Source organism: Palaemon carinicauda, chromosome 1 (genome assembly GCF_036898095.1).
Source record: "Palaemon carinicauda isolate YSFRI2023 chromosome 1, ASM3689809v2, whole genome shotgun sequence".
Classification (NCBI taxonomy): domain Eukaryota; kingdom Metazoa; phylum Arthropoda; class Malacostraca; order Decapoda; family Palaemonidae; genus Palaemon; species Palaemon carinicauda.
Window position 1 is genome coordinate 56217643 of NC_090725.1, and position 26475 is coordinate 56244117.

Consider the following 26475-nt stretch of genomic DNA (forward strand, 5'->3'; position numbering starts at 1 on the left):
TTCAATAAAACTGAATATTTCATCAAATAATTTTGTGGTTGAATCTAGCTTATTTATTTTTATACCATTGAATATCTTGACCCAGAAAATCGTGGTTTAGCAGTCAAAATCATATTTCAAGGCTATTTAGAAGCAGAGATATTGACGAAAACTTTCTTTTTTTTTTTTTTTTTTTTTTTTTTTTTTAAGCAGCTATTTTGCAAAATCAAAGATGTCGGCCATATTAGTATTAGAGAAAATGGAAACATTGTTTTCCTGATTACTTATACAATCAAGTTTCCAAATATTTACGGTTTTATTACCTTCCACAAAAATCTGGCGAAATTACATAGTGACCCTGACTATAAGCCTTTTGCAGTTAATTCCGTTCGATTGATGAAGTCATAAATTACTCCCTAATTAAAAAGTATTATTTGTTTAGCATGCCAACCGGACGTTATTTCCTTTTCATTGATTACACAATTACCATAAAAAATTGCAGAGGGGTAAAATGCATTAAATCATATATTTTCAATTATGGACCAATAACTTTTCAGTACCTAAATATACCATATAAACACATACCCATGCATATAACTCTATCTTCTTAACAGTTTAGATAGTGTTTCAAACACTATGACCTCTTTCGGGCGGTAAAATACGTCAATATAAATGAAAAAGTTCTATGCAATGTTAATTTGATTATCAAACTCACTGCATTAGAAAATTAATTCTATAATTTGTCTCTGTCAAGAACTATTGCAGGTCAATGATAGAGTCACCCTGGCTGAAAAACCGACAAACAATAACAACAGCATCCACAATGCCCTTTCAAAAGAAAATAACAGCAACCATAATGCCCTTTCAAAAGAAAACAGCAGCAACTATAATGCCTTTTCAAAGGAAAACAACAGCAACCATAATGCCCTTTCAAAAAAAAAAAAAAAATGAACAGCAACCATAATGCCCTTTCAAAAGAAAACAACAGCAACCATAATGCCCTTTCAAAAGAAAACAGCAGCAACTATAATGCCTTTTCAAAAGAAAACAACAGCAACCATAATGCCCTTTCAAAAAGAAAAAAAAACCAGCAACCATAATGCCCGTTCAAAAGAAAACAACAACAACCATAATGCCCTTTCAAAAGAAAACAGCAACAACTATAATGCCTTTTCAAAAGAAAACAACAGCAACCATAATGCCCTTTAAAAAAAAGCAACCATAATGCCCTTTCAAAAGAAAACAACAGCAACCATAATGCCCTTTCAAAAGAAAACAGCAGCAACTATAATGCCTTTTCAAAATAGAACAACAGCAACCATAATGCCCTTTCAAAAGAAAACAGCAGCAACTATAATGTCTTTTCAAAAGAAAACAATAGCAACTATAATGCCTTTTCAAAAGAAAACAACAGCAACCATAATGCCCTTTCAAAAGAAAAAAACAGCAACTATAATGCCTTTTCTAAAGAAAACAACAACAACTATAATGCCCTTTCAAAAGAAAACAACGACAACCATAATGCCCTTTCAAAAGAAAACAAAAGCAAACATATAGCCCTTTCAAAAAAGAACAACAGCACACAAAATAGCCTTTCAAAAGAAAACAACAGCAAACATGATGCCCTTTCAAAAGAGAACAACAGCACACAAAATACCCTTTCAAAAAGGAACAACAGCACACAAAATACCCTTTCAAAAGAGAACAACAGCAAACATAATGCCCTTTCAAAAGAGAACGACAGCAAACATAATGCCCTTTCAAAAGAGAACAACAGCAAACGTAATGCCCTTTCAAAAGAGAACAACAGCACACAAAAACCCTTTCAAAAGAAAACAACAGCAAACTTAATGCCCTTTCAAAAGAGAAAAACAGCACACAAAATAGCCTTTCAAAAGAAAACAACAGCAAACATAGTGCCCTTTCAAAAGAGAACAACAGCACACAAAATACCCTTTCAAAAGAGAACAACAGCAAACATAATGCCCTTTCAAAAGAGAACAACAGCAAACATAATGCCCTTTCAAAAGAGAACAACAGCACACAAAAAAAACCCTTTCAAAAGAAAACAACAGCAAACATAATGCCCTTTCAAAAGAGAACAACAGCACACAAAATAGCCTTTCAAAAGTAAACAACAGCAAACATAAAGCCCTTTCAAAAGAGAACAACAGCACACAAAATACCCTTTCAAAAGAAAACAACAGCAAACATAATGCCCTTTCAAAAGAAAATAACATCTAACAAAAGACCCTTTCAAAAAAAAGCAAACATAATGCCCTTTCAAAAGAAAATAACAGCTAACAAAATACACTTTCAAAAGAAAACAACAGCAACCATAATGTCCTTCAATATAACAAATTGTTCTCTCTTTCAGCTCCGATAAACTTGAAGGAGCGGCCGTACTCCCCAGAAAGCAATAGACAGCTACTCTAGTTCTGCTTGACAGCAAGGAAGAGGAACCCAGAGAGAGAGAGAGAGAGAGAGAGAGAGAGATAGAGAGAGAGAGAGAGAGAGAGAGAGAGAGAGAGAGAGAGAGAGAGAGATGGCAAGCTAGTTTAAAGATGGAAAAGTTTCATAACCGTCCTTCCTCCGCCAGTCTCCGTTTGATTGGCACATCCACTGGTCTTGAGATGTACCGCCAAGTATCAGAGAAGGGGAAAAGAGGAATATGAGGGGTGAAGTGGAGGGAAATGGGAGAGGGGAGTCAGTCAATCACGATTTCCTGAAGTCGTCATCGTCCCCTTATTCTTCCCGTTTCCCCTTCTGGTGTTCCATTGTATCGACTGTTAACTCCCTGGAATAAAGGCCAATGAAAATTATCATAATTGTTCTATCACAAAAGATTCACTTCCTGAATAGAAAGAAGGGAACGAGATTTTTCGATTACTTTGAACTTGGTTATAGGATATGAAACCATATGTCATATCCAGTTTGCGCTTTGGATAAATATGAAACAACTAATTGACTCAGTAGAGACCATACCATCACCAAGCAGTACACGCCAAACAATTTATTTTGCCCTAACTCAACTGCGCACCTAAAATTTGATGTATTTTCTTCAATATCTAATGGATTTCTCCTTGGGTCATACCACACATGTCCACCAAGTTTCGTTGAAACTAGTTTGGTAGTTTGTGCATAATGTCCACAAACAGAAAATAAACTAACAATATTCGTCATTAACTTAACATTGCTATTATCTTTAAAGTACTGATGCGTATATGTATATTGATATAAGGTATCCAAAAATATTACAGATTCATCCTTGGGTCAACCCAATACGTCTACTAAGTTTGGTCAAACTCGGTACAGTAGGTTTTTTTTTTTTTTTTTTTTTTTTTTTGAAAGTTATTCATAAACAAATAAATAAACACCGACAGGGTTGAAGATTCAGGCACAGGCAATTATGTGGTAAGCAAACAAAAGGAAAACCTACGGAAAGTGCTACCCATGTTTCAATTAGAGCAGACTTAACAGGACTATTTGCATATACTGTATAGTATTATTATTATTATTATTATCATTATTATTATTATTATTATTATTATTATTATTATTATTATTATTAACTAAGCTATAAAAATAGGTGGAAAAGAAAGGTACTACAAACACCGAGGGCTCCAACAGGGAAAAATAGCCCAGTGAGGAAAGGAAATAAGGAAATAAATAAACTATATAAGAAGTAATGAACAATTAAAATAAAATATTTTAAAAACATTAACATCATCAAAACATATTTAATATGTAAACTATAAAAGGATTTATACTGTGATGGACAAATTTTCAAGTCATATGTTACTAAAAAATTTTCTTACCATACATATTGGTTGGCTTTCAACAGCATTATGAATCCATTGAATATTTGAAAATCAAATGTTTTGAAAAAAAGGCGAACAAATATGATTTAAAAGTCCCAAACTAAAATGATTTCAAGTAGCCTACTCCGATAACTAAATTTCATGCAGTAAATGTGAAGTTCAGTGACCTAATAGGTGTTGTAAGGCCTCAAGAAGGAATGAGGGTCTAATATCAAGCCGATAAAAAGAAATTAGAATTTAATAAAAAGGGCTAAGCTTACACATAATACGGGAGACATCAAACGGTTTATTTTCCTAACTAATAAATACACTAAAAAAAAAAAATTCCCTAATATTATTAGAAAATTAAAAGATGCCATGCACGATTGTGTCATGTGTGAATTTAATATCAAATAAAAGGATGAATGCAAAACAAACGGCACAATAAAAAGAAAAAAAAAAATCGGTAAAGTCAGAGAAAAAGAATAAATACAAAGTGGATTACAATTTTCCTACGCATTATTAACGCAACTGACCATTTTCGAAAGTAAATAAAGTTCCTATAACTATTTGAATAAGAAATGGCAGACGTAAAATGGTTAAACTTTCGAGGATAAGCTCGGGCACTCTATTTCTTACTTCTCTTCCTCTAGTTTTTAAAATTCTTATAGTTTATATTAAAAATATTCATTATAATACTGTTACTGTTCTTATAATATTTTATTTTGTTATTTTTTTTTTTTTTTTTGTAGTTTCCTTATTTCCTTTCCTCACTGGGCTATTTCCTGCTGGAACCCTTGGGCTTATAGCATTCTGCTTTTCCAACTAAGATTGTAGCTTAGCTAATAATAATAATAATAATAATAATAATAATAATAATAATAATAATAATAATAATAATAATAATAATAATAATAATAATAATCTAACAATTATTAATGACTGCTTAAGTATAAAATATATAGCAAGTTATATGCTCATACAAGACATCATAATTAGTAATGAGATCATACATATATTCTGTTAATAACTTTCTATATCCTAATACACTTGGAAATAAACGTATACAAGAGTTTGTAAAATCTGAACACACAAGTGCATAATTTAACAAATAAAAGTGAAAGAAAATAATGATATATATATATATATATATATATATATATATATATATATAGTGTGTGTGTGTGTGTACAAAATATCGTCACAAAAATATGTCACTGTGGTTTACGATACTGTAAGCCTAATCAGTATTGTAAAATTAGCAAATCATATTAGGTTTCTTCAAGTTGATTTTGTTTGTATGTACTTAGTATGTGTGTGTCTATATATATATATATATATATATATATGCTTACATGTAGGCCTATATTTATTTATAGATATATATGCATATCTCTTTATATACATAATACACAAATCTATTATATACAATCATAGACTTGCTACTGGTATCGTTCAAGGTAACAATTTGACTGAGTCTAATCTCCAGTTTCTTTGACCACCGTTTTTTAACCCACAAATAAAAAAAGGGCTTCAAGGCCGTAGGCAACAAAAGGAATTCAATTACTGATCTCACACAGTTCCTCTTCTTATGGCCTTTACAACAGCCTTTGAAGGCCCTCCAACTCCCTCCTTTCTAACCGAAGCCTACTCTCTCTCTCTCTCTCTCTCTCTCTCTCTCTCTCTCTCTCTCTAACCTCCAAACTTTAACAACCATCCCAACCCTCCCCTTCCAATCCCTCCCCGTCTCTTCTTTCCCTAATCGCGAAAGCTAGCTGGGTCTCACTCCTCCTCATCTTCTACTTTATATTTAAATCTTGTCTGAATCTTAGATCCCTGATCCTCGAAGACCCTTTCGACTAGAGGATATTACTTGCAAGAGATCCTTTTCACCATAGGCTATTACTTGCATCTGAAAACTTCATTACAATCACAAGGATTTGTTGAGTTGTTATAGCCTACTGTAATAGTCCGTCCAGACAATCTGTTAGACAGGGATTCAAGACCTCCTCAAGCTTGATAGTTATAAAAGTGTCTGCAACCAAACCTTCCTTAAGAGAAAGGGTTGGGGTTTTATAGGAGCCTATAGGCCTACCTGTTGAGTCTACAGAAACCATTGCCTAGCCCACCCTGGTCCTAGCTTAAGGGCTGAAAATATGTATATATTGTTAATCTCTAAGGCATTATCATGTCCCTTGCCTCTGCCATTAATAGGTGACCTTTAAATATTTAAACTACCAACTGCGGTGTTGCCATTGTTGTTTTAACCACCGAGTACCCTCCATATACATATATATATATATATATATATATATATGTATGTATTAGTGCATGTATGACAAAAGTACGATATAAAAAGTTCTTTTATAGGTTAATATGGGCCGTAAAACGTTCATTCTTTATATATTTACGACAAACCATATAAAAGTACAATAAAGGGGACACATCTTTTAAATCCCCAGCCCATAAATTGGTTAAGTTATTCATATCTATATGTCAACATCTTGCGAATAACCATTATAATTTGAAAAATACACACATACATATATATATGTGTGTGTGTGTGTGTGTGTGTGTGTGTGTGTGAATTCAGCAACCCAACATAAACTTCATAAAGAGAAAATAAAAGATAAGCCAACAACAAACAATGAGAAATGAAAGATAACCATCAACCAAACATGAAAAACGATATGCGCAAAACCACCCTAAGTCCTCCTATGCCACCACAAACTGTGTTCAAGAGCGTCCCAGTGTCAATTAAATTCCACTAAATTTTATCAAGCCTATTAAGCCTACTGAAATGTAAACAACAACACCAGCAATAACAAGAGCAACAACAACTTTAGTGATGAACGAGGCAGCTCGTAAAGGCAGAATAAACAACAATAACAACAAATATGAATCTAAATAACAAGAAGCGTATGGTAATTTCTTTTTCCCATTAAAAAGGAAAAGGTGTTTCTAAATCCTTCAAAGAGATAAATAAAATTAGTGCGGTAACAAAAACACAAGGCAGTGGTGTTAAACACAGAAATATTTATATGCCATAAACAGGAGACTGTTCCAGAGCGAAAATCCCCATAAAAATCTTTAATGGCGTTTGATTTAAACCGGTATACGACTAGAGAAACAAAGTATATATATATATATATATATATATAGATATATATGTATATATATATATATATATATATATATATATATATATATATATATATATATATATAGAGAGAGAGAGAGAGAGAGAGAGAGAGAGAGAGAGAGAGAGAGACGCAAAACCTGATGATTACAAGTATTATACCTATCAAAAGATCAGACGGACTTTAAACGCCGGTCAAAAGTGCCATGATTTGTACTGTACCTCAATGTTCACATCAGAAATATCATTTTTCTATCCTATCCCTCACTGAAGTTATCAATATCATATCTGCTCATCTAAATCACTTTTCCCTCCCTTAACTCCCACCGAAAATGCAGGTTAGTAAATCGGGCTGCAATGTCTATGGCCATTGTTCTAAGCAAATAGAAACATATAGGCTAAACGTGAGAGACTAAAAGTAACCAGGAAGAGGATTATAAGAGAGGCAACTCAGGATAATTCCATTGACTTGGCTTTCCATCTACAAAAAAAAATATAACTATGATGACCCCAAAAGGTAATCTTTGGGCACCAGCATCTAGACGACGCTAATAAACTCAAATAGATCCAACAGCAAAAAAAAAAAAAAAAAAAAAAAAACCGGGTGAAGATAGCAAAATCAAGACTAAGAACAAACTAAAACTACTGATAAGATCTACCATAAATAAAAATTACAGCAATATAAGCGTATTATCAAAAGAGATTTTATTTCTGCCAGTGAATTGCTAGTAAATGAAATTAGCAATTGTTAACATTTAAAAAAAAATATTAGTTATACACAAGAGTATTCAACACAAAAAAGTATTAAAAAAATACGATAAAGATACATAATCACAAAAACTTTTAGATTTATTGCCAATGTATCTAATTAACAGCTGTTAATATAATAAATAAAAAATATATTAGTTATACACAGGACCGCATAATAGAGGGAGTATTAAAATGGTGATATTACTATTACTAAACCAATACCACTAATATTAGAACTCAACACTAAGGGCACAATTAGAAATCTAAACGTTCTGAACTAAACGTTACCAAATCTTACAACTCACCTGTAAAAATCCCGGGGTGGTGGCACTTACGCAGGACCCCATGAAGCTCTGCATAAACTCCCGAATTAGGGACCAACATAAATTTGGAACCAAACAAGGCAAATACTCAACCTATATTGATAAAAAAAAAATATGATTAATACCTGAAAAAAAAACAACGTCAGTATTTTAATACAAATTGACTAACCAACATCTGAAATAGCTAATTATAGCAACTTGGTCAACAAACAAATATATTTTAAATGTAAAACTTGCGGTACTCTATATGTAGCACTATATTTATATGAATGTTCTTTTAAAACATCATACAGATAAAACCTTCTGTCAAAGATGCTTTCCGTGTAGGTAAATAGAGAAATATAAAAGGAAGCTAAAATATTACATACTATACTAGTTCTATAGCTATATATATATTATATATACTATATATATATATATATATATATATATATATATATATATATATATATATATATATATATATATATATATATATATATATCTGCATATATATGTGTATATATACATTTATAAATGAAAAATCCAAAACTTTGAAAGTATCCATCAACTGTCGGATTGTTATATCACAAGTAAAAAGATATATAAATAAAGCAATATAAAATAAAGTTACATTATCATTTCAAATAATAGTTCCATCAGCATTTGAACAATAACAAATAAACTGGAAAATTAAAAAAACACAAACAGTCCCTACTGAGAATTATATCAACGTCAACATAAATTAAGCACATAAAAGAAAGCTAAATTATAATTTAAAGTAAGAGTTCCATAATTATATGATCAATACCAAATAACAAATACATATATTGAAACCATCCTAAGACCAAGAGTCCAAACCGAAAGATAACTATTAACAATCCCCTTGTTATATCAAATGTAAAAAATCTCAAAACAAAATAGTAAGTAAATCGATGTCAAAGGAAAAGTACATATTTTAAGCAACATGAAAGAAACCTAAAATATAATTTCAAATAAGAGTTCCATAGTTATATGATCAATAGCAAATAACAAATTCATACTGCATACTGGAACAATCGTACAACGAATAGTCCAAACTGAAAGATGACCATCAACAGTCATCCTGTTATATCAAACGACAAAATAAAAGATAGGTAAATCCCTCTCTCACCTCGACCAGTATTCCTTTGTAATGGCCACTCATAGTCACCGTTCCTATCTTGACCACGAAGTCCCCTACTTCGTACTTGAACCCTTTGGACTCGATCTTCAGGTTCTTTTTATTCTGATACATGTGGTCGAGTCTTGGCAAGAGCAAATCGAAGAGGAGATCTGCTGACAGGGTGATCTGGGACAGGGTAAGGATATCTTTAATAAATCTTGATACAGAAATCAAAGATATGTATAAACAAATATCCCTTATTTAATAAGGCACTATATCCTGGTTATATATACGTATAAATGAATAAAAAAATAAATACATACATATATATATATATATATATATATATATATATGTTCATATATATGTATATACCTAACCATCTATCTATCTATCTATCTATAGCGGAATTTCCTGACGGATCGGTCTCTCCCCGTCCCTCGGGTAGGGGGAGAGGGAGTAGTTATACGTTGGTGAAATGGGGGTGCCCCGAGAGGTACACTGTTTGTATATGTGCGTGTGTGTGCATATTTATCTAAATATTTAGCCGTTATTTTTGACGGGCGGGTAAACTAGTACAAGCATAACAGGCAAAAAGAAAAAAAAATATTTTCAATTCTAAGCCCATTACAAGCAAAGCTGGACATGCCCAGAGCATGCACTTTTTAATCTAACTCCTCAACACAAGTAGTACTAAAGAAGTGAAAAAAAATCTTGCAAACTTTCAATGACCTTATTTTAGATTTAAGACTTTCTCAAATTTTCAATATTTCAATATGATGTTTTCGTTGTTCATCTTATATCGCTTTATTTTTCATTGCCTGTGTGCGGAATTCATTTGATATATATATTTTATATATATATATATATATATATATATATATATATATATATATATATATATATATATATATATATATATAGGTTTGTAATTCTCATACCCCAGAGGTGGCCAATAGAATAAAACTTGCCTTCGCCTTTGCCTTGCCTTACCAACAAACTCCCAAAAACTCTGCCCCATTCAAAGACAGACAATAATTCTTGCGACGGTGTAAAAGGAAGTTGACAAATCTAACCGATATTTTTAAGAGGCGACGCTGTGCCATTTCCCCTGGTGAATATCTGACAATTTCCGTGGGATGTCGTCTATGAGAATGCGTGAGGAGGATAAATATGAGAGTGGCTGCAAGAGACATGAGGAAATTACTCCCAAGACTTTAATAGGAATCATTCTCATCAATAGTCGAGACAGCAATTCGATGATAACGTGGAATTGCTTTTAATAGGTACACTTGGGCACACTATTCTTTCTTATATCTCTTTCTCTTGTTTTGCTACAGTTTTTATAATTTATATAGGAGATATTTATTCTAATGTAACTGTTCTTAAAATAATCAATTTTTCCTTGTTTCCTTTCCTCACTGGGCTATTTTTCCTGTTGGAGCCCCTAGGATTATAGAATTCTGCTTTTACAACTAGGGCTGTAGCTTAATAATAATAATAATAATAATAATAACAATAATAATAATAATAATAATAATAACAATAATAGAAAAACATAAAAACACAAAATCCATTCCATAGTTAAAGTACAGAGCTTTCATATATGATCCTGAAACAATCGAAATTTGTGATCCTGAAACAATCAAAATTTATGATCCAGAAACAATCGAAATTTATGATCCTAAAACAAGCGAAATTTGTGATCCTGAAACAATCGAAATTTATGATCCTGAAACAATCGAAATTTGTGATCCTGAAACAATCGAAATTTATGATCCAGAAACAATCGAAATTAATGATCATGAAACTATCGAAATTTATTATCCTGAAACAATCGAAATTTATGATCATGAACCTATCGAAATTTATGATCCTGAAACAATCGGAATTTATGATCATGAAACTATTGAAATTTATTATCTTGAAACAATCAAAATTTATGATCCTGTAACAATCGAAATTTATGATCCTGAAACAATCTAAATTTATGATCCTGAAACTATCGAAATTTATGATCCTGAAACAATCTAAATTTTTTATCCTAAAACAATTGAAATTTATGATCCCGAGACAATCCAAATTTATGATCTTGAAACAACCGAATTTTATGATCCTAAAACAATCGAAATTTATGATTCTAAAACAATCGAAATTTATGATCCTGAAACGATCTCTCTCTCTCTCTCTCTCTCTCTCTCTCTCTCTCTCTCTCTCTGCAATAATCATGAATCCCTTGAAAAAAAATCGGATGCTTCATACAACTCTTCAATCAAAAGAAATATACAAAATTTAAAAATTTATAATATTCAAAAGATATCTTAGTTTTCAGAACACATTTTTTTATCAAAGCAATTCCCTGATTATCTGCAAAAAAAAAAAAAAAAAATAAATAAAATCTTTCGTTTAATCCTGTACATTTGGCGAAAAAAAAAATCTAATAGGATTAAACTCGTTTCATATAAATCTTTATTTTTGGAATTTCAAATTGATAACCACATATCTGTAACTATTTTTTCTTTTTCATTGGTTATCATAAATACTCCAGATCTTTGAGAAAAATTTATGTAAATTTTCAACTGGAGTTTAATTCAAGCCTCGGGAAACTTCAAAAAAAAATGTTACGGGCATATTATATTTCTTTTATTTATATCACACATCCTGTCACTTTCCTATAAGTGCAATATCTCCATGTTTACTTCAAATTAAATTACCACTACCATAACCTTAAATGTTCAGCATATTCTTAGACGAAGTGCACAGCTGTGACTTAATTGTGGAATGATATTCCTAATCAGGCAATTAAATAGATGGGACTTATGATGTTCAAACTTGCAGCAAATGTTTTTATGTTGAACAAGCTGACATACGTCTCTCTTCATAGTTTACATATGACCTATCAGCTTTAACATTGTTACCGATCTTAAAGTATTGCGTATCAATTATTCACTATTTCTCATTTAGTTTATTTATTTCCTAATTTCGTTTCCTCACTGGGCTATTATTCACTGTTGGAGCCCTGGGCTTACAGCATCCTGCTTTTCCAGCTAGCGTTGCAGCTTAGTGAGGAGTAATAATAATAATAATAATAATAATAATAATAATAATAATAATAATAATAATAATAATAATAATAAATAATAATAATGGGTATTCCTCCCAAGGAAGAACATGTTTCCATATTAAGTATAAGGATTGATCTAATATTATCCGACGAGTTAGTAGATGCTAAAATAACAACATAAGGCTGACAATATCATCCATTATCAACAAAATTAACATAATGGAAATTCCTTACTAACAAAATTAGTATAGATAAAGTATCCCGATCTATTGTGGACTCAATGTAAAAAAAAAAAAAAAAAAAAAAAAAAAAAAAAAAAAAAAAAAAAAAAAAAACATCAAGACAGATAGAATGAAAAAGCTTTTATTACTAAAGCATATCACCCAGACTGCAAAAGATAAAGAGAAAGTAACTAGGCTTGAAAGAAACCAAACTTAAGGCTGTCCATATCATCTATTATTAACAAAATTAACACAATGGAAAATCCTTATTAACAAAATTAATATTGATAAAGTATTCAAATCTATTGTCAACACCTCAATGTGAAAAAAAACATCAACACAGATAAAATTATAAAACTTTCATTTCTAGAGTATATCACGGTGTAATATCCTTCATTATCAACAAAATTAACATTATGGAAATTCCTTATTAACAAAATTAATATGAATAAATTATCCGATCTCTTGTCAACCTCTTAATGTAAAAAAAAAAAAATCAACACATGAAATGACAAAGCTTTTCTTACTAAAGCATATCAGTTTGACAGCAAAAAATAAAGAGAAAGTAACTAGGCTAGAAATTCACAAACACACTGAATTTGTCTGACTCGTGACCGGGAAGGGACGGCAGCCATGAGAGGGATGTTCCATTATTCACGAATTTCCGATGCCGCAAACCCATCTCAGAAAGCGACCAGGGGAACATCTGGGGCATAAAAGCGTTTATATTCGGTACATGAATATAGACACACGAAGCAATATAGGGGGAGAAGAGGAATAGGCGAGTCATGCATGCACACACACATATGTATATAGTCCCAAGGCGAAACCACTCAAAGACAATAGAATCTGACCTGCCAGGAATCGAACCCTACTCCAAGATACTTGTATGACATTGGCGAAATGGCACCGTCACTGTCATACAAGTATCGTGGACCAGGGTTCGAATCCTGGCTGCACAGATGCTATTGTCTTTGAGCGGTTTCGGCTTGGGACTCTGATCCCGAGATCGGTAAGAGAATCCAGACATTAATGTATTAAAATATATGGCATATTCGAATATGAAAAAACACTCCTAAATGCAAAATTTATCATATATATATAAATAAATATATATATATATATATATATATATATATATATATATATATATATATATATATATATATATATCATTTTCATAGTTTATATAAGAAATATATATTTCAATGTTGTTACTGATGTTAAACTATTTTATTTTAATTGTTTCCTATCTTCACTGGGCAGTTTTTCCTTATTGGAGCCCTTGGACTTAGAGCACCTTGCTTTACCAACTAGGGTTTTATCTTAGCTATATATTTGACTTTTATCTTTCTTCGTGGCCAAGCTCTTGTCTTTGTGTGATTTCACCTGGGGCTCTGATTCCGAGGTCGTTAAGAGAATTCAGACATTAATGTATCAAAAATATATATGGCTTATTTGAATATGAAAAACAGGTCTAAATGTGCAAAATTTAACATTAATCGAATGCCAAGTAACAAACTACCAATTAGCTACAATGGTGAAGATGGGTTGATTTCAATTCTAAGTACAAAACAACTGAATTCGACATGTATAAGTACAGAAGAATTGTCATTGACTTTTATCTTTCTTCGTGGCCATGTGATTTAGTCACTGTGTATATATGCTTGTCGGACCAGGGTTTGATTCCCAGCCGGTCACAAGCTCTTATCTTTGTGTGATTTTGCCTGGGGCTCTGATTCCGAGGTCGTTAAGAGAATCCAGACATTAATGTATCAAAAATATATATGGCTTATTTGAATAAGAAAAACACGACTAAATGTGCAAAATTGATCATATATATATATATATATATATATATATATATATATATATATATATATATATATATATATATATATATATATATATATGTGTGTGTGTGTGTGTGTGTGTGTGTGTGTGTGTGTATATATATATATATATATATATATATATATATATATATATATATATATATATATATATATATATATATATATATATATATATATACAAATAATATAGAAAGCAAACAACAAATGCAGCCACTTCTTGCCAATTTTAGGACAGAGGTCTCAGACATGTCAATTCACGTCTGGGGCTAGTCTAGTTTTTATCACCACGCTGGCCACTGCGGATTGGTGACGGTGGGGGATATTTGTCTGAACGTTCATAGCAAACCAAGATACTTTGGGCGGACCTGACTAGTACAACTTTGCTGATCATGGTGATACGTAAATCCTTTCACCACAATTGATATTAAGACTTTTGTCTTATACGGGATGACAAAGGAAAAAATAATTCTTCCTTGCCGGCTGAACCGTGAATGGACTCTATGCCAATGAAACTTCCACAATATTCATCATTCCACATTAACGGACCTACACAAAAAGATCTACGGCAACATTAACATACCTACACAGACAAATTAAGGTTGTGGGGACCTATTGATAACGTCCCTGACTGGTGATCGCCAAACTGGGGTTCGAGTTCCACTAAAACTCGTTAGTTCCTTTAGTGGCTGCAATCTCACCATCTTTGTGAGTTAAGGATGGGGAGTTTGGGGAGCCTATAGGTTTACCTACCGAATCATCAGCAGACATTGCCTGGGCCTCCGTGATCATAACTTGGGAGCTGATCATATGTATATATAGTCAGTTTCTAGGCCATTGTCCTGCTTACTAGGGCAATGTCCCTGTCCCTTGCTTCTGCCATTCATGAGAGGCCTTTAAATCTTAATACCAATTCTGCATACCTCCTCGTTTCTCACCTAATTAATTGTCCCTACACCTCATACCTCATGCAAATAAATAAATTAACTCCTCCAACCTTTATTTATATTCACACTCGGCATCCCTGCTTTACTTCCATAAAGGAGTTTTTTTAACATTTTCTTCATACATTCGCATCTTGGCATTCAGAGAAAAATACAGTGGAATCTCTACATACGATTGTCTTTACATACGAATTTTCCAACACCCGAAATAAAATTTGATCAAATTTTCGTCTCGACACCCGAAGTCTTGCTCCGACATCCGACGTAGATCATACGCGCAGAATTTTCTCGAAGCATCGATCGTAGTTTTTCGTTTACGCCGGTAGACAGCAGCATGTCGGAGGGACGTCAATCGAGCGTCGCCTTGATCAGTTCTCTCATCTCGTGTGCATTGTGAGGTTGTTCTCTATTCGCTCTGTTACTAACAGTGCTTTTTATCTTCCTTTTTCACATTTTGTTGTTGGGTTTTACGTATAATCATGGGTCCTGAAATGCTTAGTTTCGGTTCAGGAAGTAGTAGTGGTGAGAAAAGGAAAAAGTCAATGCTTTCATTAGAACTAAAACAAGAAATAATAGAAGAACATGAGCGAGGTGTGCGTGTTAGCAATCTGGCAAAACAATATGGCCGGAATATGTCTATGATCTCGATGATCATCAAACAGAAGGCAGCCATTAAAGCAGTCAAACCATCGAAGGGGATCACCATTATTTCTAAATATCGTAGCCCTACCCTGGAAGAGATGGAACACCTTTTGTTAATATGGATAAAGGACAAAGAGATTGTTGGCGATACGATCACTGAAATTATCATTTGTGAGAAGGCCAGCGCTATCTATTGTGACTAGAAGGCAGCAGGCTCTGGGGGTGATGCGGGGGAGAGTTCAACCGATCCTACAACGGAGGAATTCAAGGCGTCTCGAGGTTGGTTCAAGAAATTCAAGAAATGAACCAGGATTCATTCAGTTGTTCGGCATGGAGAGGCTTCAAGTTCAGACACCAAGGTTGCTAATGATTTTGTTAAAAAGTTTGAAAAGATCGTGGAGGAGGAAGGCTACGTAGAGCAGCAAGTTTTCAACTGTGGTGAAACCGGTCTGTTTTGGAAAAAGATGCCTAGTCTAACATACATTACCACCAAAGAAAAGAAAATGCCTGTACATAAGCCTATGAAGGATCAGTTGACTCTTGCCCTTTTTGCCAACACCAGCGGGGACTGCAAAATAAAGCCGTTATTGGTTTACCATTCCGAAAACCCTAGGGCATTTAAAGCACATAGAATTAATAAAGACATGCTGCATGTTTTGTAGCGTGCTAATTCTAAGGCTTGGGTCACTAGGCACATCTTTGTTGAATGGGTGAACCTAGTTTTCGGCCCTGCTGTCAAGAAGTACCTTCAGGAGAGGAATTTGCCTTTGAAGTGCTTGCTTTGTTTGGATAATGCACCCGCTCACTCCCCAGGACTGGAAGATGATATCATCGACCAGTACAAATTCCTCAGAGTGTTGAATCTTCCACCAAACAGCACCCCTATCCTCCAGCCCATGGACCAGCAAGTCATCTCTAATTATAAGAAGCTCTACACCAACCATTTATTTAAGCAGTGCTTTAATGTCACGCAAAGCACCAACTTAACTTTGCGTGAATTTTGGAGGAGCCATTTCCATTTCGTGCACTGCTTAAAGATCATAGATCAGGCTTGGGAGGGAGTAACTCGTCGGACACTGAATTCAGCTTGGAAGAAGCTTTGGCCGATGCTGTTGCTCCCAGAGATTTTGAAGGTTTTGGCCCCGAGCCTGAACCTGTGCTTGTCTTCGAGGAAAACGTAGAAGAGATTGTATCCCTTGGCAAGTCCATAGGTTTGGAGGTCAATGAACATGACATCACCGAATTGGTCGATGAGCATCATAAAGAGCTCACCACCGAGGAGCTCAAGGAGCTGCAAGCCATGCAGCATGATGAGTTCCAAGCGCAGTTAAGTGAGTCTGAGGAGATCGAGGAGGTAGGTCAAATCTTAAGTTCGGCTGAAATAAAACAGATGTTGGCATATCATCAACAAGTGGTTGATTTCCTCAATAAGCATCACCCACAGAAACTCAGGTTTGCCGAGTAGTTTCGCAGTTCAATGATGTTTGTTTAACTCATTTAAGAAAAATTCTCAAAAGCCGTACCAAGCAACTTTCTCTCGATAGTTTCTTTAAAAAATCTACGAAGCGGTCTAGTGATCATGATGAAAAGAAAGAAAGTGAAGCAAAGAAAAGTAGGACCGAATCGAGTGAAAGTGATGCAAATTAAAAATTAAAAAAAAGTAAGTTACGGTATGTTATCGCAGTCGCCGTCTCTACCTCCTCGCTGATCTTCCGTCTGCTCCTGCATAACAATTCCTACACCTGCACTGGCCTGTCTCTAAGGTAAAGTGTCAATAAAAACCCCTTTTTTATTTACTATTTCTTTATTATTATTATTATTATTCTTTTTGATATTTCTGTATTATGCAATTGTATTAATGTTATGTGTAGCAATTTATTAAGGAGTTACCATGGGTTTTTGGGCTGAGGAACGAATTATACAAATTACAGTGTATTCTTATGGGAATATTTGCTCCAACATACGATCGTTTTTACATACGAAGCAGTTCCAGGAACGAATCAAGATCGTATGTAGAGGTACTACTGTAAAGTCTCTTACCAATCTTTCACACACGAGCCTACTGCTACCTTTCTTGCTTCTTATATTCGGAAAATTACCTGGTCTCTGATCTTTCCATTATTCATTGAATTAACTTCAAAATAATTTTATGAATTAACCACTTCTATTTTTCCATTGATTTTCTTTCTCTCTCATAACCTTACTCTAAATCCCATTTACTCTAAACTTTCCCATCATTCCGATATCTTAAAACCCTATTTGTAGCTTCTGCACTTTCTCTTCACTATCCAAAATCAATAATGTATCATCAGCAAACACTAGCAATTCCACATCCCAATCGTTATTCAGCAACTTCTGATGTTTTGCAATTTTTTGACATCACAAAAGCTTATCTAACATATTCAACAGTCGCGTCCATATAAATTCTCAATCTTACACTGACTCGAGTCTTACAACCCTTAGTCCCTTTCTTATACCTTCCAAATTCAACAAATCTTCAGAATATTCACTCAAACAACCCGGAATCGTATCTATGTCTGACAGTATCACCCCTACTAGCCTATTTTTTTCCGATATCCCTGTGTTCATCAACCTTTTCCTCTGAATATAGTTCCTTGTAACACAAATCCTTATCTCCCTGAAGTTTCCATTCACTTATCCCTTCTGATTTTGTTACTGGCCATTCTGACTACCTTACCCAACCTCTTGCATCCCCGTACCTCTTACGCAAGGCAATCCCAGTACTCTCCCTTTTTCATCACTTATCTTTCATCTTTCAACCTACCACTTACTTTCATTCCTCTTCCTACCTTCTTATACTTAAAAACATTCCATGCTAACTATGACACCATGGGTGACTATAAAAGACTCCCCATTTACTTTCCTCCAGTTTTCTATCCTAACACAAAATCATCAATGTTCTCCTTATATGGTCTTTGCATATCCTTATCCCAATCACTGCTTTTAATTACATTTATAACCACATTCCCACACATTTCTCTACAACTTTTTTTTCTACCCGTACATAAGCGTAAACCAAATGCTAACTACATATACACCATGTCACTCAACTTCTTGCCAGGAGCCTACATGAATCCATCAAGCAAATAGGTTTTCCTTCCACCCAGTACTAAAACAATCTAGCAATCTCAAAACAGCAATAATACAAAACTGTTTTCTTTTAAAATCAGACAGCCCTTTCCTGAAACTTTCTCTTTGGTCAGATATTTCGATAAAACAACATTATTACTCTAATTTTTCTCTTTAAAGTATTACCCTCATTGATGTTGTACACTCTACTTTTTACATCTATCAGTCAGGCGTTAAATGATAGGTATTTTACATAAAATATTTGCGAAAGCAATTATTACCTACAAACATTTGTATGACAAAATCGTTTTCCTTCAACTACAGAAATATAATGAATATATTGACGATCTATGGCGACTCCAACATCACAATCCAAACAACCGGAAACAGAAAATATAATCTATCTATCTGAAAATATACATAATTGTACTCACCTGCTTTGTTCCTGTATCTAACACTGCGTAGGTCGTGACTGGAGTTTCCGAATTATGGAGAATATGCAATTTCCTCTGACCGGAACCTGGAAAAAAGAAATAATATAGTTAACAAACACCTTGCCATTCATATTATTTTTACATTTGTTTGAGGAAGAGAGTATAATATTACATACAAAATATAGCATGCATAGTTATGGTGTTAAAAACATCACGGGCTTGGGAAATAATTTTATCACCTGGTCCACAGGATATTAACTACCACAACAATACTTTAGGCAAAAGCGGAGCTTTGTTTTTTAGGGTAAGAGACCACGATATTCATGGTTACCAAAAATATGTAAGACACTGTAAACAAAATTAGCAGATTTGATCCTTGGAGGCTTCAGAATTACCACGGAAGGCTTATCCATTGAAAGATTCTCAAATATATTTCGGAAGACTTGAAACTCAATATTGTAAAATCACGTACATGCTGCACAATTTATTATAAGAGGCCCACTACAGATAACCTAAATTAAAAGACATATTTTGGAAGACTTAGGAGCAAATGTATGTATTGGAAAATGCCTAATACATTACATGCTGTGCAGAACTCTCAAACCTTTAGGAAACCCTCAGGCACAACTATATGCCTTTTCTTAAACACCTGCCAAAAGCATTAGTAAGAACACCAATCCTGGACCTATCATGTTCCTTTCCGACAACTTCTAATACAGCTCAAGAATACAGTATTAATGTTATTACTGCTAATACTACTACTAATAGTTAAGCTATAACCTTAGTTGCAAAAGCAGGATGGTACAAGCCCAAGGGATCCATAAGAAAAAATAACATCCCAGTGAGGAAAGGAAATAAACTATATATGAGAAATGAATAAAAAATTTAAAATATCTTAAAAGCATTACCAATGTTAAAATAAATGTCATGTAAAAATTATGAAGAGAGACATATATTCCTGTTTAACATGAAAACCTTCGCTGCATGTTTCAACTTGTGAAGTTCCAGCAATTCAATTGTTTATTTAGAAAGATCATTGCACAATCTGTTTTCAACTGGACTAAAACTTCTTGATACTGTGTAGTGTTAAGCCTTATGATGGAGAAGGCTAGAATATAGTCTGAAATTTAACAAATGCTCTAGTACAAAATTAATGTTGCCATTATCTATAAACAGTGATTACATTGTACCTACATTTTCCTCTCTACTAAAAATTCCTAGTTAATATTCTCATACGTTCGGTTAATAAGATTAATAAAAGTAAGTCTCGCTTTCAAAGAAATTTACAATACTCACATCAGTTACACGACAGGAGTCGGTCTTGATTCAATATTCTTATGCAAATGATCTAAATGTAAACAGAAATTCAATCAAATATGTCCGAACGCTTCAGCTTAATTAACGTCACAAGTAATAATGTTTCTTGTAATGAGATCTCCTTAATCTACCGAATTCGCCTCTGGTACATCAATGAACTCTGAAAATTCACTGAAAGTCCTATGAATCTGAATTTACATTCGATTCAACATAAAACATTCATAAATGTGTATTAGTTATTGACAAAAAGTCGATAACTTTCGTTATAGACCCGTCAAAAGACTTATAATCCAGTCTGCACTTGAACACACCATATGGTATTGTATACTTAAAATAAGAAAAACAACAAAAATAATTTTATTTCCTTATTTCCTTTCCTCACTGGGTTATTTTTCCCTGTTGGAGCCCTCGGGCTTATAGTATCTTGCTTTTCCAACTAGTTTGTAGCTTAGCTAGTAATAATAATAATAATAATAATAATAATAATAATAATAATAATAATAATAATAATAATAATAATAATAATGATGATGATGATGATAAAAATATTTCATATTCTCGTAAAGAATCGTTTACACAACAATTCAACTGGAAAGAAATTAAAAGAAAACCTTAAAACTTCCTTCTGTGCAAAGAAATTAAAAGAAAACCTTAAAACTTCCTTCTGTGCAAAGAAATTAAAAGAAAACCTTAAAAACTTCCTTCAGTGCAAGAACACGAAGTATAGGTTACCAATATTCCCTCCGTTCTCCGGTCTTCATCTCCACACCCACTTTAATTATCTCCCTCAATAAAACTTATCTCCCAATTTTGCTTGCATTCATCAAACCATCTTTCACCTCTTATTAACCGCCGGCTGGGTTATAATCACACTCGAATGGATCCCAATTATCAGATTCAATGAATAAGAACCTCAAGCCTGGAGGAGGAGGCTGCCATTATATAAGGACTCCCTCAGAACGCTTCGTTCATTAGCCTTAGAAAGGACGGACGTTAGTTGATCGGATTGTAAACGCACTTCAACGTCGCTATGTCCGTTCTCCTGTTGACTTCGCTGTTCGCAAACAAATTTGCGAATACTATTTGGCATACAGGGAGTACTCGGTATTGTCAATGCAAGACTGATTTCATTCATTCATGCCTCTCTCTCTCTCTCTCTCTCTCTCTCTCTCTCTCTCTCTCTCTCCTCTCTCTCTCTCTCTCTCTCTCTCTCTCTCTGGTCGGTATCACCATTGCAGGACGGACTTCTCTCTCTCTCTCTCTCTCTCTCTCTCTCTCTCTCTGCTAGGTATCGTCTTTGCAGGACAGATTTCATATTCTCTCTCTCTTTCTATATAAACAAGATAACTCTCTCTTCTCTCTCTCTCTCTCTCTCTCTCTCTCTCTCTCTCTCTCTCTCTCTCTCTCTCTCTCTCTCTCTCTCTGTAAACAAGATATCATGAATGGGTCTTCTGCATTTCAACCGAATCCGGAATTAATACTCTATAATACGCCTGAAAGATATAATTCCATTTCGGTGGGAACTTCTATTAATCAATTGGCGTTATTGACATTTAGCTTACTTGAATCTTCCCAAGTACGATTTAAACACAATACGAACACAATAATATTAAAAATTAAAAATAATTATCCACCTCGAGTATAACCCGCCAAAATACAAACGTTTAGCCATATTTAACATCACCAAAATTAGACACTTTTGTCTTGAATTCCATTGACTTCGAGAGAGAGAGAGAGAGAGAGAGAGAGAGAGAGAGAGAGAGAGAGAGAGAGAGAGAGAGAGAGAGAGAGAGAGATTAAAGTTCATAATTGAGGCGTCACCTAGAATTTCAACTCCAGCATGAAGCTATGATGCTTGATTAATAGAAGCTATAGACAATTGCTCCTATTTCCCGATGACAGTAACTATAAATTTCTCGTGTTAAATACCAGTAAGTTATTATTTCAGGGAAGAAATTTATAAACTCTGTCATTCACTTTGTAAAAACCAAACTAGGATCCTTCGGGAGAGAATCATCCATAATACGCCCCTTTATAAAAAACCAGTGATATAAAAATTTGAATATAATGACGGTAAAATCTACCTGCTATCTGTGGCACAGTGAAGACACATTTCATGGTAAACAACAACGGTCTTCGCAACATAACTTTGAACCAAGTTTATAAACCAACAGACTACAAGGAATTCAATCCCTTATCCAATCAAAATAGTCTAGACTGAATCACGGGCATTTGGACATGTTGAAGTGGGTATTCATAAATAAAGGGCATTGCCCCTTTAAATAAATTCTTTCATTCATACAGGCTTGACTAATCTGAACTTTATTAAATCAGTTGAAGTGGGTTTTCATATACAAAGGCATTACTTCTTCAAACAAACTTCCTTCATATGGGCTTGACTAATCTGAACTTTATTAAATCAGTTGGAGTGGGTATTCATATACAAAGGCATTGCCCCGTTAAACAAACTTCATTCATATAGGCTCGGCTAATCTGAACTTTATTAGATCAGTTGAAGTGGATATTCATATACAAAGGACATTGCCCCTTTAAACAAACTTCATTCAAATAGGCTCAACTAATATAAACTTTATTAAATCAGTTGAAGTGGGGTATTCATATACAAAGGGCATTGCCCCTTTAAAAAAAAAACTCCATTAATATAGGCTCGACTATTATGAATTTTATTAAATCAGTAGAAGTGGGTATTTATACACAAAGGACATAGCCCCTTTAAACAAACTCCATTCATATAGGCTCTACTAATATGAACTTTATTAAATCAGTTTGAAGTGGGTATTCATATACAAAGGACATTACCCTTTAAACAAACTTCATTCATATATGCTCGACTAGTATGAATTTTATTAAATCAGTTGAATTGGGTATTCATATACAAAGGACATAGCCCCTTTAAACAAACTCCATTCATATATGATCGATTAATATGAATTTTATTAAATCATTTAAGTGGGTATTCATATACAAAGGGCACAGCCCCGTTTAAAACAAACTCCCTTTATATAGGCTCGACTAACATGAACTTTATTAAATCAGTTGAAGTAAGTATTCATATACAAAGGCTTTGCCCTTTTAAACAAATTTCATTCATACAGGCTCGACTAGATCTGAACTTTATTAAATGAGCTGCCTTAACTTTGCTTTAGAAAACTATCTCATATCTTTCGAGAAAATGGGCCTTAAATAACATTTGCAATTGATAAACATCTATGAACGTATTTCTTTAAACAAAAGCATGTTTTTCTTTAACTAAAAACTTGGAAGAAAAGACCTTACTGGGACCATTTGAATATCTTATCTACTCAGGGTCCAGGAGAGAGAGAGAAGAGAGAGAGAGAGAGAGAGAGAGAGAGAGAGAGAGAGAGAGAGAGAGATTTCAATGTGCCTCTTTATATCGATAAACTACTCGGTTTCTAGCAGCCCCCTTACACTGCTTCATGCAAAGTACCCCTTTAGTCATCTTTTTATAAAAATATGATCCAATTTTCTGGGCAGCTTTGTCAATGTCGGATACTTCATTTAACGCTTCAACAGAAATCTCGACGTCAGCTGAATCAAGGTTCTCTCATCCTTGTTGTCTGAGGTTTCCATCTTTCCCTCATAAAGCCAGGACTGCTGACTAGCTTCATTAAAACATCCGGATGGTAACTTGGTTACCATCGATAACTTCTGTCTGAGGGATATATATCATTCACAAGATAAAGTTTTCTAAATGAGAGAATGTACGACTGCTTTGCTGGCGAATATTTTTCCTTCCTATATTACTCATGAAAAAGTATTCGATCACCTTAGCCTGCTATGTCCTTTTCTTTATTGCACTAATATAACAATTGCGCCCTCTTTTCTTTAGTCACTATCACGGGTTGCATAATGTAAATAGCCCCTGGTAACCAAAATCTACTACGTAAAGGTTACTCATTAATGGCAGAGGCAAGGTACAGTGACCATGCCCTAGAATTAACTCACTGACCATATATGCATATGATCAGCGCCGAAGACTCCCCTATCCACCCAAGCTAGGACAAGGCAGGACCAGGCAATGGCTGCTGAAGATTCAGCAGTTACACCTATAGTCTCCCCCCAAACTACCCGAGCCTTACCTCATAAGGATGGTAAGGTTGCAGACACCACAAGAAACTATCAAGTTTGAGCGTGACTTGACCTCCCGTCCAGCAGAACGCCAGGCAGGGACGTTTCCAATGGGGCCACTATAACCCTAAAGCTGAGATACTAAACGTATAAGTTGCTAAACTATATTTAAAGCCTTCAGTCTGTTTATATACACTACTTGTTGCAAAATATAATGTTTCTCAAAATTTCCAGATCTCTTTTGAATATAAAATGACTATCTGCAGGGATTATGCATGACAACAGACTTAGATCCGTATGAAATATGTTTTAGATATCTAATATTTTGTTGTACAGAACTTACATTACGTACAGTTTATAGGCATTTATGTACTTTCAATTCACTATTATTTGGGTAGATAATAATAATATTCATGTTTATATTTATCTTTTCACATTGTAAGACCCACTATTTCATTGCATCCTGGCAATAATGTAATCATATGTGGTCAACACTGTTTTTCTTTTCGCCCCATGCATAGCCAGCCGTTGTTGTCCAGTGGTCAGTTGTAGTGACAAGGCCTGTATTCTACCTCGCCACTGCTTTCACGTTGATGTCCGTATATTTTCAATATAAAAGATTTTAAAGAATCTACGAGGGTTGATTGTCACCTCTCATTCCATTCCTTGCATGGACGTACGTGGGCAGCATCGCACACACAAAATACTGTAATTGTGTCGGTCTTTCTCTTTCAAAATACAATAATCAAAAGAAACTTGAACAGGGGAAAAATAATTTTTTGACTCGTGTGATAAGTTCCGAAAAAGGGTAACAAAGTTTCAACAACATAAAAAAACTCCAATGGTTTAAGAAGAGAACCGCAGCGTTGTGCTCTGCGATCAATAAATGAAAATTAGAGTCAGTAAAAACACGGGAAAAAACCAATAGCCTTGCAAATATTTAATTAAATTTTCTTTTAAGAACATAGCTGTATTGAAATAATGATTACAATGCAGCAATAAACGCAGCTCCCATGGCATCACATCTAGCACAGATGACATTCCAATGAAAAAATGAACCTTCAAACGGGATGTCGTGCATTCAAGCAGTACATTCCAAGGCGTATTCCACAGTCCATGAAAGTCATAAAGAAAACCGCCAGGAGGGTTACGTGCTTCGGTGCTCCACAAGGTAGGAGAAAAAGGAAATGTAGAAAAGAGCATGTGTAAAATCATTTTTTTCCTTCAAATTACATTCTAATATAGCTTTTATGACATTGTCAGGAATCACGCAATAAGATAAAGCCATTCAATAACACAATGATTACATTTAAAAAAGTTATTATGTAAAGTAATTTTTTCATTGAACTTGTGTTCTAATAATTTTCATGATATTCTCAGGACCAACATAATAAGATATAGCCATTTAATATCAGTGACTACGGTTTTAAAAAATGCTATTATTACTTATCAATTATCATCATCATCATCATCACTATTATTATTATTATTATTATTATTATTATCAATTATTATTATTATTATTATTATTATTATTATTATTATTTATTATTATTAGCTAATCTACGACCCTAGTTATAAAAGCAGGATGCTATAAAGCCCAAGGGCCAAAACAGAGAAAAATAGCCGAGTATGGAAAGGAAAGTAAGGAAATAAATATACTATATGAGATGTAATGAACAATTA

The 26475-nt window shown here is 33.8% G+C and overlaps 1 protein-coding gene across 2 annotated transcripts in view; it reads right to left on the reverse strand.

The window, feature by feature from the left end:
* The window catches only part of MED20 (Mediator complex subunit 20), a 296520-nt gene that overhangs the window by 57212 nt on the left and 212833 nt on the right, over window positions 1-26475 (reverse strand). For both annotated transcript variants that reach the window (XM_068374753.1, XM_068374756.1), the window contains exons 3-5: window positions 19363-19448; window positions 9124-9300; window positions 7974-8084 (exon numbers count right to left, since the gene is read on the reverse strand). In XM_068374753.1, coding sequence (XP_068230854.1) covers window positions 7974-8084; window positions 9124-9300; window positions 19363-19448 — 374 coding nt within the window. The remainder of the gene's footprint in view (window positions 1-7973; window positions 8085-9123; window positions 9301-19362; window positions 19449-26475) is intronic.